At 39.1% G+C, this 17,018-nt stretch overlaps 1 protein-coding gene across 22 annotated transcripts in view; it reads left to right on the top strand.

Moving 5' to 3' along the window:
* sipa1l1 (signal-induced proliferation-associated 1 like 1) overlaps positions 1 to 17,018 on the top strand; it is a 392,549-nt gene that overhangs the window by 319,161 nt on the left and 56,370 nt on the right. For all 22 annotated transcript variants that reach the window (XM_059954480.1, XM_059954471.1, XM_059954439.1 and 19 more), the window contains one exon: positions 3,300 to 3,572. In XM_059954480.1, coding sequence (XP_059810463.1) covers positions 3,300 to 3,572 — 273 coding nt within the window. The remainder of the gene's footprint in view (positions 1 to 3,299; positions 3,573 to 17,018) is intronic.

Here is a 17,018-nt window from a genome sequence, read left to right as displayed (position 1 = left end):
GAAGTGCTCTTATGAAAAGAAGCAGCCAACACATGGGAGTATTCAACGTTTTAAAAGGGCTAAAACCATGAAAAAATAGTGTCTAATTTTCTTTGCTGATCATTTCTACCAAGAAAGATTTGATGGCTGTAGGGAAGTTCAACATTTTATTAAAAAAAAAGAAAAATAATCGTCACTGTTTGGTTTCTTAATTTTCCCATCAAAAGAGAAGACTTTTGAAGCTAATGTATCATATTGCCTCTATGCGGAATATGCTTTCTCAACCTCTGTTCTAAAGGAGTGTGCATATGGAACACACAAATTAACAAAACTGACTTGCTCAAGGAAAAGAGCCAAATCTACATGCAGGTTTGAAAAGGGAGAGGGGATCGATTAAACATAGCATTTATACTAACTTCCAGCTACCAGTCAACATTAGTGCCATTATAATGGTATCTGGAAGCCAGATGTATCTCCTTTGCCTGTTACTCATCTGTGATCCCTGCCCTTTGGTACATAGATATTGGGCATGAATTTGAAGCACCAGAGGCTAATTATGGAAGTCGTCACAGACAGGGATCCCCTTATTCCCAATGTTGGAGCTCCAGTGCTGAATTAATTATTAATCATGTTAATTTTTTTCCTCCCTGGAGTAAAGTTGTTTTGCCCTCCCATATCTATGAATATAGTTACTGTAGTAAACACAGTTTGCCTGATTTAATAAATGTACACCCATATTAATATAGAATAAAATGTAAAACACTGCATCAATAGGCATTGAGTATTAATTCAAAATATCTTTATTATTTACTGTGGTTAACGTGTCTTTTTATTGTTGTCAGTATTTTTCACAGGTAGCCATGCTCATTGCCTGGTTGATGAGACTTTTAAAAGATGCTGAACTATTTACAATATTCTTTGCATAGATTCTCGGATGCATTAGGCAACCAAGAGTTGATTAAAACTAGAGGCAGCCGCTGGTTCTTCTTTCGGTTACAAAATTAATTTGAGCAGTAGCTTGCGGGCGGTGAATCTTTTGGGTGATGCATCCCTTACATGATCATTCTTGCTGCATTTTATATGTAACATGTTTCATATTCTCTTTTTGTAAATGCACTGAACCATTGTGCTGATGTGATTTGTGATGAGTTGGAAACATTTCACACCATCAGGAATATAAAATTGCTTCTGTCGTTCACCTGTCTTACACATTTTGTTAAATTAGGATACAGTAGAAATAACAGATGAGTTGATGACATGTCTAATCTTATTCTTTAAAGCTTTGCTTTATAAAATGTTCACTTCACAAAAAAATTAACTTTACTGCTTGGTGGCATTATCTAATGATTGAATTGCTGCTATTTAGAATATCATAACAGTTTGATTTCTAAATCAGTTTCTGACTTAAGAGTGAAAAATTAAATTTATCCAGAGACAGAACACAAATATTATGTTCAAAATAACATTTTAGCTTTTTCTTTGAGTACTTTGTAAGTGGGTTCTTGAATTGTTCACTAACTCCAAACATGGACACTAACACCAGCATTCTCACTTTCCGTGAAAAATAAATAGTACAGGCTGACGAGACAAAATAAAGTGCTTAATCACCGGAATACTGGATGATGAACTGTCAGCCGACAACCAAATCAGAGACAATAATCTGAGTTTCTGTTCTTTTTGTGTAAATACTGATGCATGTCTACGTTAGCTGATAGCTATTTCGTGCACACTACAACTGCCTGCACAATAAAAGATCTTTTCATTGGCTTAAATATTACAAACCTTTAGAACCACAAGTGAAACATGTTGCACAAGTAAAAGAGGAGTTGTACTGCTGCTGATTTCTAGTGATTTCAGCCAGCAAAAGCACACACAAGTTTGCTTAGAAAGGAATACAATGAAAGCATGCAGTACAGGGGGAAAAAGCCACAGTCCCTAAGCTTAGTCTCTCAAGTGGGCTTCAAAAGTCGTGAAGTATTTCCTTTGACCTGAGGAAGTGTCCAAAGGCAATAAATTGTTGAGGAGAATCAAGAATGAATTCAGTTTTCCTGACCTTTTGGTAGAGAAAGTTCCAGTTCATACATGGCTAGGAACCGGACATGCCATCTGAGCTCGCCAAATATTGTGGTGAGCTCAGGAGAAGCAGTGCTGGATCCTTACTGGAGTCTATGGGAGCTGATTTTGTGTATCATAAAAATTGTAATTTAGATTAAGGGAATGAATTGACAGTAGATTCTGGAGGAAGTGAGAAGTGTAGTGATCGTTCTGTGTTGGAATACTTTGGAACGGAACGATAAAAATGGAGTAGCTTTTCATGTGTGGTGGGGTGGAGATGCATTTCTATCAAAGGAGGTGCAAGGTGCTCTTTCCCTCTGCTAGCCTGAAGGTCATCCTTGGGCAAGGTGTAACACCAACTTAGCCCCTCAATCAGGGTCACATGAAACCATGGGTGCAGTTGGTGGATGGTTGTATGAGCAACTGGTGCATAGCAAAAGTCGTGGTTATGTGACAACTGACACCAGGCAGTCAATTTCTGAAAAGTATTGATAATGGCTGGGGGTCACCCATCTTGTAAAGACACTGCCCACAAGAAAGCAATGGCAAACCACTTCCATAGAAAAAATTTTGTCAAGAACAACCGTAGTCATGGAAAGACCTTGATCACCCACGTCATACAGCATGGCACATAACAAACGATGAATGAACCTCATGGTAAAGAACAAAAACATTGGAGGAGGAGCACATGGTGGACCTTGATAAAGTTAGGGATTCAAGAAAGTAACATACATCTTGGTTATTGCCACCAGAAAAAAAAGTATTTGTCATATTGATTTGGATAGTTTCTGTGATGTGATAGAGATCAGAAATTGTTGGGGAATGTGAAAAGCCAGAAGCAATTTAGCTGATGAAGACCCAATTGAAGAAATGGTGAACAAAGGGCAGCGAATGGTTGTAGTGAAGAGGATCAAGGGTCAATACTTATGAAGAAGAAAATTCACCCAATCAGGAAGTTGGTTGCAGTGGGCTTGCGAGGAAAGGTCCAGGAAAGGTCAAAGGTTCTGGACCTGTGATAGTAGTAGATTTTGTACGGCAATGGCTGAGGATGTGAGCTGGTGGCTGTCGTTTTAATCAAGAAGAGAGACCAGTTAACAAATAACTAAGAAAATTCCAGAAATAATCTGTGAACAAAGGTTTATGATCAACCATGTACTGAGATTGGCAATGGAAGTATGTCTTTGTTTTAGCTGTTTGCAACAATAATTATGTCTCCAATGTGTAATGAAATATTTCAAAAGAATTTTCCCTTGTTCTGATTTTAGGGGCTGTTCAGAGATGTACCGCATGCCTGTAATGGAATACAAAGTAAACAATGAAGGGATTCCATATGAGTTTAAATTGCCATTCAAAAATAGCAATAAGTGGCAGCGGGGAGTTCCGTCATCCCATAGCACAGTTCAGTCCCAATCGCAGACACAAAGTGAATCTGCAAACAGGATGATGTCAGCATCAGGCAGCAGGACCCAGCCACAAGAACGCAGCTCTGCCATGCCACGCAGTGCTTCTAGTGATGGACGCTCATTGGACACCAAGAGGTTTGTAATTTTCTTTTTCTCGGGCATAATGTAGCAAAATGTCAAGTTTAGAAGAAACATTTTGTAGAAGCTGTGTATAATTAAAAGTTCAATATTGTACTTAAATCCTAAAAAATGCATAATTATCTAAGACAAAACTTGTATTCTTACCTGTATGTCAAGTGTGGGGGAAAACACTCAGCAATGTATAAGAAATTTACATTTCTCTTAATGTTTTTTCTGGAAACCTTGCTATGTGGGAAGCATATATTGTCTTTGGAGATACTCTGTCTCAGATTCATCAGTGTGAAGCTGGCCTTTAAGGATTTAAGGATTATTTTATGTGTGTCTACAGATGCATAGACTGGTTTTGGTTTCCCTTTCAAAAGTTTTGAGGATGATCTTATTAAAATGCTTAAAATGTTCAAAGAAGTTGATACTATTGACAAAGAAATCAGTAATCCACACTTAAAACATTATTGATGCAAGTAAACTTGGGACTGTTGTACCAAGATTGGTTTATGGAGTTACAGTATAAGTCATTCAGCTGTTTTGTATGTCTCAGTTGATAGCATTGTGCATTCAAGTCACAGAGTCTTAAAGAGAAAAGTCTATGCTTCAGTGTAATGTTAAACTGGATTCCCATCTTCTGGATCAGGAATTTTTACTGAAGCTTAATCTCCCCTCTGAAATGGGAATAATGGAAGATATCACGCTATGTTAAAGAAGAAATTCCCCTGCTATTCTGTTCAAGATTTATCTATCAGAATAGTTTAATATCACTGGCATATGTCATGAAATTTGTTGTTTTGCAGCTGCAGTACAGTGTAATTTAAGAAAAAAAATTAAAAATCACAGTAATAAAATAAAATTAGACAATTAGTGCAAAAAGAGAGCAAAAAAAAGTGAGGTAGCGTTCTTAATACGGTCCATTGCCTGTTTAGAAACCTAATGGTGGCGGGCAAGAAGCTGTTCCTAAAATGTTGAGTATCTATCTCCTCCTTGATGGTAGCAATAAGCAAAAGGCATGTATGTCCTAGGTAATTGGGGTCCTTAATGATGGATGCTGTCTTTTCTAAATTCTACTTTTGCCAGACATACTACTGGTTGTGGGAGCTGGCTATATATTGAGCTCCCAAAATCAATAATGTGCTGTCCTATGTTACTACCTGACTACACTTCAGAAGTACTTCATTGATTATCAAGCACTTTGTTATTTGTAGTGTTACGTATTCAGGCAATAATAAATATATGAGTTCGGCAAGGGTATTTTATAACAAACAACACGTTTATTAAACACAGAAAACAAACCCCCCAAAAGTAAACAAACACTAACGTAACCGGAAACAGCTGCTGTGCGGCAGCTCAAACAGTTCTTAAAGCGATATTGCAAAAACAGTTCTTTAAAGTGGTATTGCCAAAAGTTCGATATGCTCACAGTCCATTTAAAAAGGAGAGACTTTATAAGACGATTTAAATTCTCTTTCCCGTCGCTTGGCTTCGATCCCCGACGTCGAACTTCCCACAAAGAATTTATGAAACGAAATGGCTTAAAGGCACTGACCTTTCCTTCCTCACTATCCTCAATCCTTTCTGGTAAACCCAGGGATTAACGCGAAGATAGTCAACGAAATCCTTCCAAATAAGGATCAAACAAAGGTCGAAACCCGTTTCACCGTAGAAAACGATTCTCCTCGATCTTTAACTCCCGAACTTCGATCTTCACTCTCCACTGATTTCTCGAACTAGCAGAATCGTAAAGAACCTGCTGGCAATGACCTTTTAAACTTTAGGCATTAGATAAAACTTCATCTTTCAACTAAACTGCGTCATCACTTAAATCACGCAGTGGCATGAAGTCAACTTGGCAAATCCAGCCACGAACTGCCCCTCCTCACAGGGTGGGGTCTTCCTTTTATAACCTGTTAAAAAAAAAATCCTGTCACATGATCTCTACTGGTGGGAAAATGACGTCACTCCGCCATCACAAGACCATCACCTCAAGTCCAGTATAGCTTCAACCCCAGTCACGTGACAAAGGTACCACTGTCATGTGTCACGAGTACGTAACAGTAGAAAAGTGCTAATCTGTTTTCATTTGCTGGTTGAGATGTGGACTGGCCTCTGTGACTTGAGAAGGAACATGGAAAGCAAACATACAAAAGCAGGAAAACAATTTTTAAAAATCTTAAAATAACCAAGTAAAACACAGAATATGCTGGAAGAGCTCAGCAAGTCAGACAGTATCTATGGAAAAGAGTTTAGTCGACGTTTCAGTCCAAGACCCTTCATTGCTCTGTATAAAATCTGGGTGACACCCACTACAGTAAAATCATAGTAATGGCAATGAAAATGAGAAAATGTTCAAGAATGCAACACTCATGCTAGGGTTCATAACACAATGAATTTTAATCCTGTAGTGTGTGGTGCCTTCCATTCTCACTTCATTTTGTTGGATTTAGTGTTATTTTATTAGGAGTTTAAAAAGAATAGAAGATACTTGCAGGAAGTATTACAACTAATGTACATGCAAGAAGCATCTAATAGCTTATGCAAACTAAACAGAATCTATGACTCAGTAATAAATCAAGTAGAAGTGTTTGCAAAGAATTTGTGACAGATTCCAAACGATGCTTAATCTGTGGTGGATAGAGTCTCATTTGTGCTAAAGTTAATTGTTGCAACCTTGGGAAAGATACCAAATTGTCAAGGATACAGTACTTAACTAGGGGGCACATGTGTATGTGTCTTTGTTTTTGTGTGGCTATGTAGATTCATGATGAAAATGTGATATGGTCCAGTTGTAAGGACCTCTTAGATCAGGGGTTCCCAACGTGGGGTCCATGGCATAACCAAGTAACACACAGAATATGCTGGAGGAGCTCAGCAGGCCAGGCAGCATCTATGGAAAAGAGTATAGTCGACATTTCAGTCCAACATCCTTCATTGCTCTGTATAAAATCTGGGTGACATCCACTATAGTAAAATCATAGTAATGGCAATGAAAATGAGAAAATGTTCAAGAATGCAACACTCATGCTAAGGTTCAAATAATTAAACGATATTAAACGATTCTGATGGATAAATCTTGAACAGAATAGCAGGGGAATCTCTATATCCAGTCCCTATATACCTCTATCCCTGACCAGGAAGGTCTCAAAGCTCTCCGCTTCTTTTTGGATACGTGACACTTCTCACGCTTGGAATTTTTTCAATGATTTTAAGTTCCCTGGCCACCACCGCCTTATTTTCACCATGGACGTCCAGTCCCTATATACCTCCATCCTCCACCAGGAAGGTCTCAAAGCTCTCCACTTCTTTTTGGATTCCAGACCTAACCAATTCCCCTCTACCACCACTCTCCTCCATCTAGCAGAATTAGTTCTTACTGTCAATAATTTCTCCTTTGGCTCCTCCCACTTCCTCCAAAACAAAGGTGTAGCTGTGGGCACCCGCATGGGTCCCAGTTATGCCTGCCTTTTTGTTGGCTTTGTGGAACAGTCCATGTTCTAAGGCTATACCGGTATCTGTTCCCCTCTTTTCCTTCACTACATCAACAACTGCATTGGCGCTGTCTCCTGCACGCATGCTGAGCTCGTTGACTTCATTAACTTTGCCTCCAACTTTCACCCTGCCCTCAAATTTACCTGGTCTATTTCTAACACCTCCCTCCCCTTTCTTGATCTTTCTGTCTCCATCTCTTGGAGTCGGCCTATCTACTGGTATCTACTATAAGCCTACAGACTCTCACAGCTACCTGGACTATTCCTCTTACCACTCTGTCTCTTGCAAAAATGCTATCCCCTTCTCACAATTCCTCCATCTCTGCCACATCTGCTCTCTGGATGAGGCTTTTCATTCCAGGACGAAGGAGATGTCTTCCTTTTTTAAACGAAGGGGCTTCCCTTCTTCCACCATCAACTCTGCTCTCAAACGCATCTCTCCCATTTCCCGCACATTTGCCCTCACCCCATCCGCCCACTACCCCACTTGGGATAGGGTTCCCCTTGTCCTCACCTACCACCCCACCAGCCTCTGGATTCAATGTATAATTCTCTGTAACTTACACCACCTCCAATGGGATCCCACTAACCAAGCACATCTTTCCCTCCCCCTTCCTTGTCCATTCATTCCCCCATCCCTTCCTACCGATCTCCCTCCTGGCACTTATCCTTGCAAGTGGAACAAATGTTACACCTGCCCTTACACTTCCTCCCTCACCACCATTCAGGGCCCCAGACAGTCCTTCCAGGTGAGGCGACACTTCACCTGTGAGTTGGCTGGTGTGGTATACTGCGTCCGGTGCTCCCAGTGCGGCTTTTTATATATTGGTGAGACCCGACGCAGACTGGGAGACCGTTTCGCTGAACACCTACGCTCTGTCTGCCAGAGAAAGCAGGATCTCCCAGTGGCCACACATTTTAATTCCACGTCCCGTTCCCATTCTGATATGTCTATCCATGGCCTCCTCTACTGTCAAGATGAAGCCACACTCAGGTTGGAGGAACAACACCTTATATACCGGCTGGGTAGCCTCCAACCTGATGGCATGAACATTGACTTCTCTAACTTCTGTTAACGCCCCTCCTCCCCTTCTTACCCCATCCCTGATATATTTAGATTTTCCCCCCCTCCCTTTTTTTTCTTTCTCTCTTTGCCCATCACTCCGCCAGTTCTCCATCTCCCTCTGGTGCTCCCCTCCCCCTTTCTTTCTCCCTAGGCCTCCCGTCCCATGATATTTTCCCTTCTCTAGCTCAATATCCCTTTTGCCAATCACCTTTCTGACTCTCAGCTTCACCCCACCCCCTCCGGTCTTCTATCATTTTGCAATTTCCCCCTCCCCCTCCTACTTTCAAATCTCTTACTATCTTTCCTTTCTGTTAGTCCTGACGAAGGGTCTCGGCCCGAAACGTCGACAGCGCTCCTCCCTATAGATGCTGCCTGGCCTGCTGTGTTCCAGCAGCATTTTATGTGTGTTGCTTGTCCATGGCATAAAAAGGGTTGGGACCTAGATGGAAGAGATCTGAAGATTGGCCGTTTGGACAATGTATACAATATTGGGTGCCTCTGCTTATTATGCTGTATGAATAGGGAAGGAAATGGAGGAATGATTATAATTAAACCACATATCCCTTTAATCTGCATTTTAAGTCACTTCAAGCAATAGGCATAATGCAGCAATGTATCATTGTATCAGCAATGTATAATGTATCATGAATTTAGGATAACTGGGGTTTTTTACCTCCTGGCGACTGATACTTGGACGCATATGTTAATTTAGCAATGTATCTGAATTTGGTGTTTCAATCAATTCCCATTCTTCTTCCATTTTCTGTAGTGGAACCTTTTGAAAGGTTGTTGATAACCTGCTGGTGTTTTCTGCCATAACCTGGCAAAAGGCTTGAATAAATTCCTTGATTGCTTAGGAGGCTATTCAAAAGACATACTGTGTACTGCTTGCAATTCCATCCACTTGTACCAGTGAAAATAGAAAGTGGGATTGCTCAGCAGCATAGAGAGAAAAACATTTCAGAGAAGTGACTTCTTGTCCTGACAAGAAGTTAACTCTGGCTTTTCTCTCAGCCTGAATACTGCTCAGCCTGTGGCTTCCAATATTTTCTTTTTTTTTTAATTTCCAGGTTTGCACCATCTGGAGTATTTTAGTTTTTTATTTCTGCCTGTTCAGCTTGTGTTTCATGGCACCCTCCACGGTCATCCTTCTGAATTGAACCTATAAATTGAAGGTGAAGGATGAAATAAGTTGAATCTTTTTTAAAAAAAAAAGAATGTGGGGAATTGATTAGGTTCAAAGCATATTTATTATCAAAGTGCATACATGTCACTATATACAACCTTGAGATTAATTTTCTTGTGGACATGCTCAATAAATCTATAGAATAATAATCAACAGAATTCATGAACGACTGCCCAACTAGGGCATTCATTCAGGCTTCAGAAGACAACAAACTGTGCAAATACAAAAAGAAAGAAATAATAATAATAAATACATTAGAAATAAATATTTAGAACATGAGATGAAGAGTTCAAGAAAGTGAGTTCATTGATTGTGGGAACTCTTCAATGATGAAGATGAGTGAAGTTATCCCCTTTGGTTCAAGAGACTGATTATTGAGGGGTAGCAACTGCTCTTGAACCTGGTGTTCTGAGTCTTGAGGATCCTGTACCTGACAGCAGTGAGAAGAGAGCGTGTTGGGGGTCCCTGATGATGGATGCTGCTTTCCTGCGGCAATGTTTGATACAGATGTGCTCAGTGGTGGAAAAAGCTTTACCCCTGATACTTGCTTTTTAAAAAATTTCTCACCCAGACCATCTTTTCAGTATTTGTCCCTAAAAAGCCTGCAGAAGGATGCTTTGTGCTGTTTACAGGACTAGTAAGAAATTGATTGACTATCTCATTGTGGTTCATGAGGTCCTGTCACAGATAACAACAAGCCACGTTTGAATGAGCTCAGTCAACAGCTGTGAAGCACTTTGGGATGTTCTGAGTTATGAAAGGGACATTGTTTGTAGTGTTCCACAGAAAATAATAGAAATAATCAAAACACGTTTGTCAAACTGAGCTGATAATGGTAGTACTGAATAAAAAGAAAGCTTCAATAATGGTAGTTGGAAAGTGAGAGAAATGGGGATAGCTGCCACCATTGACAAGGATAGTGCGCTGAATGGAGTGACAGTGCATGTTACAGTTTGAAAACAGAGGCTCCGGCACTACTAATGTGTTTCAGCAGGTCTCAGGTAGGCACTGAACAAAAAATGTATTATTATGTCCTTGAAATGTCTGTTTATTCACTTCAGTAATTACTAGCTCATGGTATTCGCTTCAAATTACTTTCACATTAAGGATTACTCTGCAACACTGGAATACAAGCCTTAAATGGAAATAAATCACAAATGTTCAAATATGCTAGTTAACTGAAACTGACAGATACTGGTGACAATCACTGAAGCACACAGTAAAACTCTTAGTGAGAACAGACAAGTTGAAGTTATTAAATTGCAACTGGGAAATTGCATTTTTTTCACCGTGGATGCCAGCTGACTTCTAACATCTTCAGCTTTTGTTTTGGCCTTCTTGAGACTGAGCATGAAATGATACAAAAAAGATGAACAAAAATTACTAAGACGAGAAAATTTTTTGAGTGTCATCTTTAACTTCTCCCTGTTTATCCTTGTGGTTGAAAGAACCCTAAAATTGATGTATTTGTTGAAGCTGGTCTCAGTAAAAACAACAGTTGAGATAGAAGTTGAGGAACAGTTGTGGGAAAAAATAATTAGTTCTTTTGTTCTTTATGCTGTTTCAGAATCAGTACCAGGTTTAATATCACTGGCATATATCATGAATCTTTTTGTTTTGCGGCAGGAGTACATAATTTTAAAAAAAACTGTTGAAGCATTGGATGTGGACCTGAGAGATTACTGGTAATCACCAAATTGCAGTGGGAAAAGTTGACCCTATTGAGAAAAGGGCAACAAATTAAGTTTAGCTGGATGGAATTAAACTTGCTTTGAATTAAGTCAGTTGCAAGCATAATCTTTGCTTTAGGTTTCTTGTAGTTAGCTGTTTATTATCCTAGAGCCATTTAAAAGTGCAATGCAGCCAGAAGTCATTGGAGACATAACTGTATGGTTATAGCAGCAAATGATTTGTCATATACAGTGACTATAAAAAATTATTCACCTCCCTTGGAAGTTTTCATGTTTTATTGCCTTACAACATTGAATTACTGTTTAGCTTTTTTTGACACTGATCAACAGGAAAAGACTCTTTCGTGTCAAGGTGAAAACAGATCTCTACAAAGTGATCTACATTAATTGCAGATATAAACTAGTGAAACTGAGACACTTTTTTTAACTTATTAGGGAGAGACAGAGAGGCTGTGGTATGTTGAATTACTGGGTGAACGACTAGTCTTTGGGGTACTGCAAGTCTGTCTATTGATGTTTTGCTGCACGATTGAGTGCTCGGTGGAGGGTGCAGATGCTTTTTTTGGTGTTGGGGGGAGGTTATTACTTTGCTGCTGCTTATGCATGGGAGGGGGAGCTGGGGATGTTTTGTGGTTCTAACTTATAACTGTCATTCATTCTTTGGGGCACACCTCTGTCAGGAGATAGATATAAGAACATTTCCAAGTCACTGAATATTCCTTGGAGTACAGTCAAGTCAATTATCAAGAAGTAAAAGAATATGGAACAGCTATAAATCTGTCTAGAGTGACCGTGCAAGAAGTGGACTAGTTAGATAAGCCACCCAGAGGCCTACGACAGCTCTGAAGGAGTTACAAGCTTCAGTGGCTGAGATGGGTGAGACTGTGCATACAACAACTGTTGCCTGGGTGCTTCACCTGTCGCAGCTTTATGGGAAAGTGGCAAAGAGAAAGGCACTGTTAGAAAAATCTCATGAAATCTCAGCTGGAGTTTGCCCGAAGGCATGTGGGTGACTCTGAAGTCAGCTGATAGAACGTTTTAAGGTCTGATGAAACCAAAATTTGTGTTTTTTAGCTATCAGAATAAATGTTTGGCATAAGCCAAACACTGCACATCATCAAAAACACACCATCCCTACTGTGAAGCATGGTGGTGGCTGTATCATTCTGTGGGGATGCTTCACTGCAGCAGGCCCTGGAAGATTTGTGAAGGTAGAAGGTAAAATACAGGGAAATCCTGAGGAAAACCTGATGCATTCTGCAAGAGAACTGCGACTTTGGAGATTTGTTTTCCAGCAAATCAATGACCCGAAATGTAAAGCCAATGCTACACGGGAATGGCTTAAAAACAACAAAGTTAATGTCCTGGAGTGGCCAAGTCATAGTCTCGACCTCAATCCAATTGACAGTTTGTAGCTGGATTTGAAAAGGGCTCTGCACCCACAATCCCCATGCAATCTTACAGAGCGTGAGCAGTTTTGTAAAGAAGAATGGGGAAAATTGCAGTGTCCAGATGTGCAAAGCTAGTAGAGACCTATCCACACAGACTCGAGGTTGTAATTACTACCAAAGGCGCACCTACTAAATACTGACTTGAAGGGGGTGAATTCTTATGCAATCTATTATTTTATGCTTTGTTTGTAATTAATTTAGAACACTTTGTTGAGAACTATTTTCACTTTGACACGAAGAGTCTGTTTCTGTTGATCAGTTTTAAAAAAAACTCCAATTTAAATTCACTGTGATTCAATGTTGTAAAATATTAAAACATGAAAATGTCCAAGGGGCATGGATACTTTTTAATAGGCACTGTATAGACTCAGTTTTATGAGCTTAAAAAAAGGCATATTTGTTTTAAAATTTAATTTTGTTTGAACTTTCATATTAGTATTAGGTTATTGCCATACAGTCCACTTTTTTTTTATCTCATTGATTCAGTGAAACTTCAGAATCAGAATTGGGTTTATTATCACTGACCTATGTCATGAAATTTGTGGCTTTGTGTTAGTAGTAGCGTGCAAGACATACATTGCTATGCATTACAAAAATATATAAACAATTTGAAAGGGGAATAACAAGGTAGTGTTCATGGTCTTATGGACTGTTCAGATATCTGATGGCAGAGAGTAAGAAGATGTTCCTAAAATGTTGAGTGTAGGTCTTCAGCCTCCTATGCATCCTCCCTAATGGTAGTAATGAGAAGAGGGCATGTTGCAGACTGTGAGGGTCTTTAATGATGAATGCTGTGTTCTTGAGGCACCACCCCTTGAAGATGTCCTATATGGTGAGGATTGTTATGCACGTGATGGAGTGACTAAGTGTACAACCTGCAGCCTTTTGCGATCCTGCACATTGGAGCCGCCATACTGGGTGGTGCAGCAACCAGTGAGAATGCTCTCTGCTGTACATCTGTAAAAGCTCGTAAGAGTCTTTGCTGACATAACAAATCTCTTAAAATTCCTACTGAAGTGGAGCTGCTGTCATGTCATGATTACAGAAATGTCTTGGGTCCAAGATGGATCCTCTGAGATGTTGATACCCAGGAACTTGAAGCTGCTCACTGCTTCACATAGGACCCCTAAATAGGTGTGTATTCTCCTGACTTCCCCTTCCTGAAGTCCACAATCAATTCCTTGGTCTTACTGATACTTAGTGCAAGGTTGTTTTGAGACTGCTCCCTGGATAATATGAACTTATTTGTTGAAATTTTAGAAAAGGTTCAAAGGTTAATTTTATTACTAAGTATGCATGTACAATACTACTTTGATATTTTTCTTCTTCAGATGGCCATGAAATGTAGACAAACCATGGCTGTTGTCAGAAATAAATTAATTATGGCATTGATTTCAAAAACCGTCTTTCTAACTGTTCTGTAGTCGAATATATCAATGCAACTTGCAGAAGCACTTCAGATGCCCAGTGCAAATGTCAGCAACCTGCAACAAAGAATTTTTTACGTAAAGTTGGTGTGGGATGATCTTTGGCACTTCTACCAGATATCAGTCTTTTTCTAAAAGCTCATCCATGAATTCCTTTGCTTTTAGACAAAATAGAATAATAGTGGAAGGTGGAAGATCTTACACCCAATGAATCTTATTATTTTCTATTTAAAGAACCTATCTTGGTAATGCAGAAAACTTAAATCTCCATGCTTGGAATATAGTGCCTGAGGCTCCATGCCATAACACAACTAAATACTCATTATACCAGTAGTGAGTAGATAGATAAGTGGGGAAGTGAACAGCTAAACCAAGTCAATATCATTCTTGCCAAACATGAAATCGCCATTTAATAAGAAGCAGGAAATGTGGCTTATTTTATTCTATTTGAATGGTATTGATAGTATTATCATCTGACACTTGTTCTTGGCTAGAGTAAGTTAATTCTGCTCTGACAGAAATTTAAAGCCACAGTCTTCAGGGTCAGTCAAATTTAGTTTCATAAAGTTATAAACAGGATAAAGTATTTCAAACAAAAGTCATCAAATTGATTGGCTTGTCTTAATAACTGTTCAAATGTATTCCAAGGAGCATGGAAGCAATCATTTTTATGAATCCTAACATCATAGTAAATGGAGAAAGTGTTTGCGTAATCTAAGAGATTGGAGTGTAAAGAATCTTAAGTTTTGACATGTTATAATTAAATTGAATGAAGTGTGCTGAATGAATAATAAATGAATCTGGCTGGGAAAAGCTACTTTTACGTATATCTTGAAAAGTAGTATAAATGGTGATTTATATTATAATTGGATTTCCAGGGTAGTAAGCACATTGAATATAAACATACTTTTTTCCTTTGGAGTAATGTATTATTCCTGAAGATGACTTTGCTGAAATTTAGCTGTGTTAATACTTTTTAATTTAGACCGTAAGACATAGGAGCAGAATGAAGCCACTCAGCCCATTGAGTCTGCTCCACGATTCCATCACTCTCAACCCCATTCTCCTGCCTTCTCCCCATAACTTTAGATACTCTTACTGATATAGAATCTATCAGCCTCCGCCTTAAATACGCCTAATGGATTTGCCTGCACTACCATCTGTGGCAAAGAATTCCACAGATTCACCACCCTCTGGCTAAAGAAATAATTACTCATCTCTGTTCTGAATGGATGCCCAACTCTGAGGCTGTGCTCTCTGGTCCAAGACATCCTCGCCACATCCACTTTATTTAGGCGTTACAATATTTGATAGGTTTAAATAAGATCTCCCCCACCCACAGCCAATCTTCTAAATTCTTGCAAGTGTGAGCCCAGGCTTATCAAATGTTTCTCATGTTAACCCTTTCATTCCTGGGATCATTCTCGTGCACCTTTACTGGACCTTCTCCAATAGTACATCTTTACTTAAGTAAGAGTATTGTTCACAGTACTCCATGTGCAGTCAGACCAGAGCCTTATAAAGCCTCAGCATTATATCCTTGCTTTCATATTCTAGTCCTCTGGAAATGAATGCGAACCTTACATTTACTTCCTTACCATCAACTTAAATTGCAAGTCTTAACCTTTAGGGAATCCTGCATGAGGACTCCAAAGTCGTTTTGCACCTGATTTTAGAATTTTCTCCACATTTAGAGAACAGTTTACTCCTTTATTCCTTTTGCCTGAGTGCATGAACATGCACTTCTCTATACTATATTCCGTCTGCCACTTCTTTGCCCATTCCTCCAGTATGAGACCTTTGGCTCGCACCCTGCTTCCTCAACATTAACTACCTGCCTCTCCAACTATCTTTGTATTGTCCACAAACCTGACCACAAAGCCATTAATTCCTTCATCCAAATCATTGACGTATAATGTGAAAGGAAGCAATCCCAACACCAACCCCTGTTGCATAACACTAACCACCAGCAGCCAAGCAGAAAAGCTCAGCCTTTTTTCCTACTCTTTGTCTCCTGCCAGTCAGACAATCTTCTGTCCATGCCAGTATCTTTCCTGTAATACTATCTGCCTTTCATCCTGTTAAGCAACCTCGTGTAGCACCTTGTCAAAAGCCTTCTGAAAATCCAAATAAACATCCACTGACTTTCCTTTGTCTATCGTGCCAGTAAGTTCTCTGAAGAATCACAACAAATTTGTCGAGCAAGATTTCCCTTTTTTGAAACTATGTTGAATTCAGTCTATTTTATCACGTGCCTCCAAGTACTCTGAAATCTCATCCTCAGTAATCGAACCCAACATCTTTCCAGCCACTGTAGTCAGACTAACTGTTCTCTAATTTCCATTCTTCTACCTCTCTCCTTTCTTAAAGAGTGGAATAACATTTGATGTATTCTAGCCCTCAGGAAGCATTCCAGAATCTATGTGATACTTGAAATTTCATTACGAATGCTTCTACAATCCCTTCAGCTACCTCTTTCAGAACCATAAGGTATAGTCTATTGGTCCTAGTGGCTTATCTACTTTCAGACTTTTTAAGCTTCTGAAGCACTTTATTCTCAGCTTTGACATTTAGTTCCAGCCCCAACACTCTCACATTTCTGGCATTCTGCCCTCCATAGAGAAGACTGATGCAAAATACTTATTCAGTTCAACAGCCATTTTTGGTGCTCTATTGCTACCTCTCCTGTGTCATTTTCCAGTGGTCCAATATCTGCTCTTGTCTCTCTTTTACTCTTTATATATTGGGGAAAAAATAATTTGTGTCCTCTTATATTATTGGCTAGCTTACCAATATTTCATCTTTTCTTACTTCATGGCTGTTTTAGTTGCCTCCTGTTTGTTTTTAAAACATTCCAATAATTTTTGCTATATTATATGCCCTCTTTTTAGCTTAAATGCTTTCTTTTTTGTTTTTTGCACGACATTATCTGACATTCACTAAAATAGTCTTGAGAGTTATTTACTTCAAATAATTGTCTATTTTAATTTTAACGAATAATATTTTTACATTTACCTTTTCATTCCAAAAGAAATTTCCAATCATACAAGGCCTTGGCAGAAATTGGAATTAATATGAATGAAGAAATCTATCAAAGGTTCTTTTTTTGTTGGTTGTTAAGGATTATGTAATATCCCAAGCAA

This window comes from Hypanus sabinus, chromosome 2 (assembly GCF_030144855.1).
Source record: "Hypanus sabinus isolate sHypSab1 chromosome 2, sHypSab1.hap1, whole genome shotgun sequence".
Lineage (NCBI taxonomy): Eukaryota > Metazoa > Chordata > Chondrichthyes > Myliobatiformes > Dasyatidae > Hypanus > Hypanus sabinus.
This window is presented reverse-complemented; position numbering and strand designations above follow the sequence as displayed.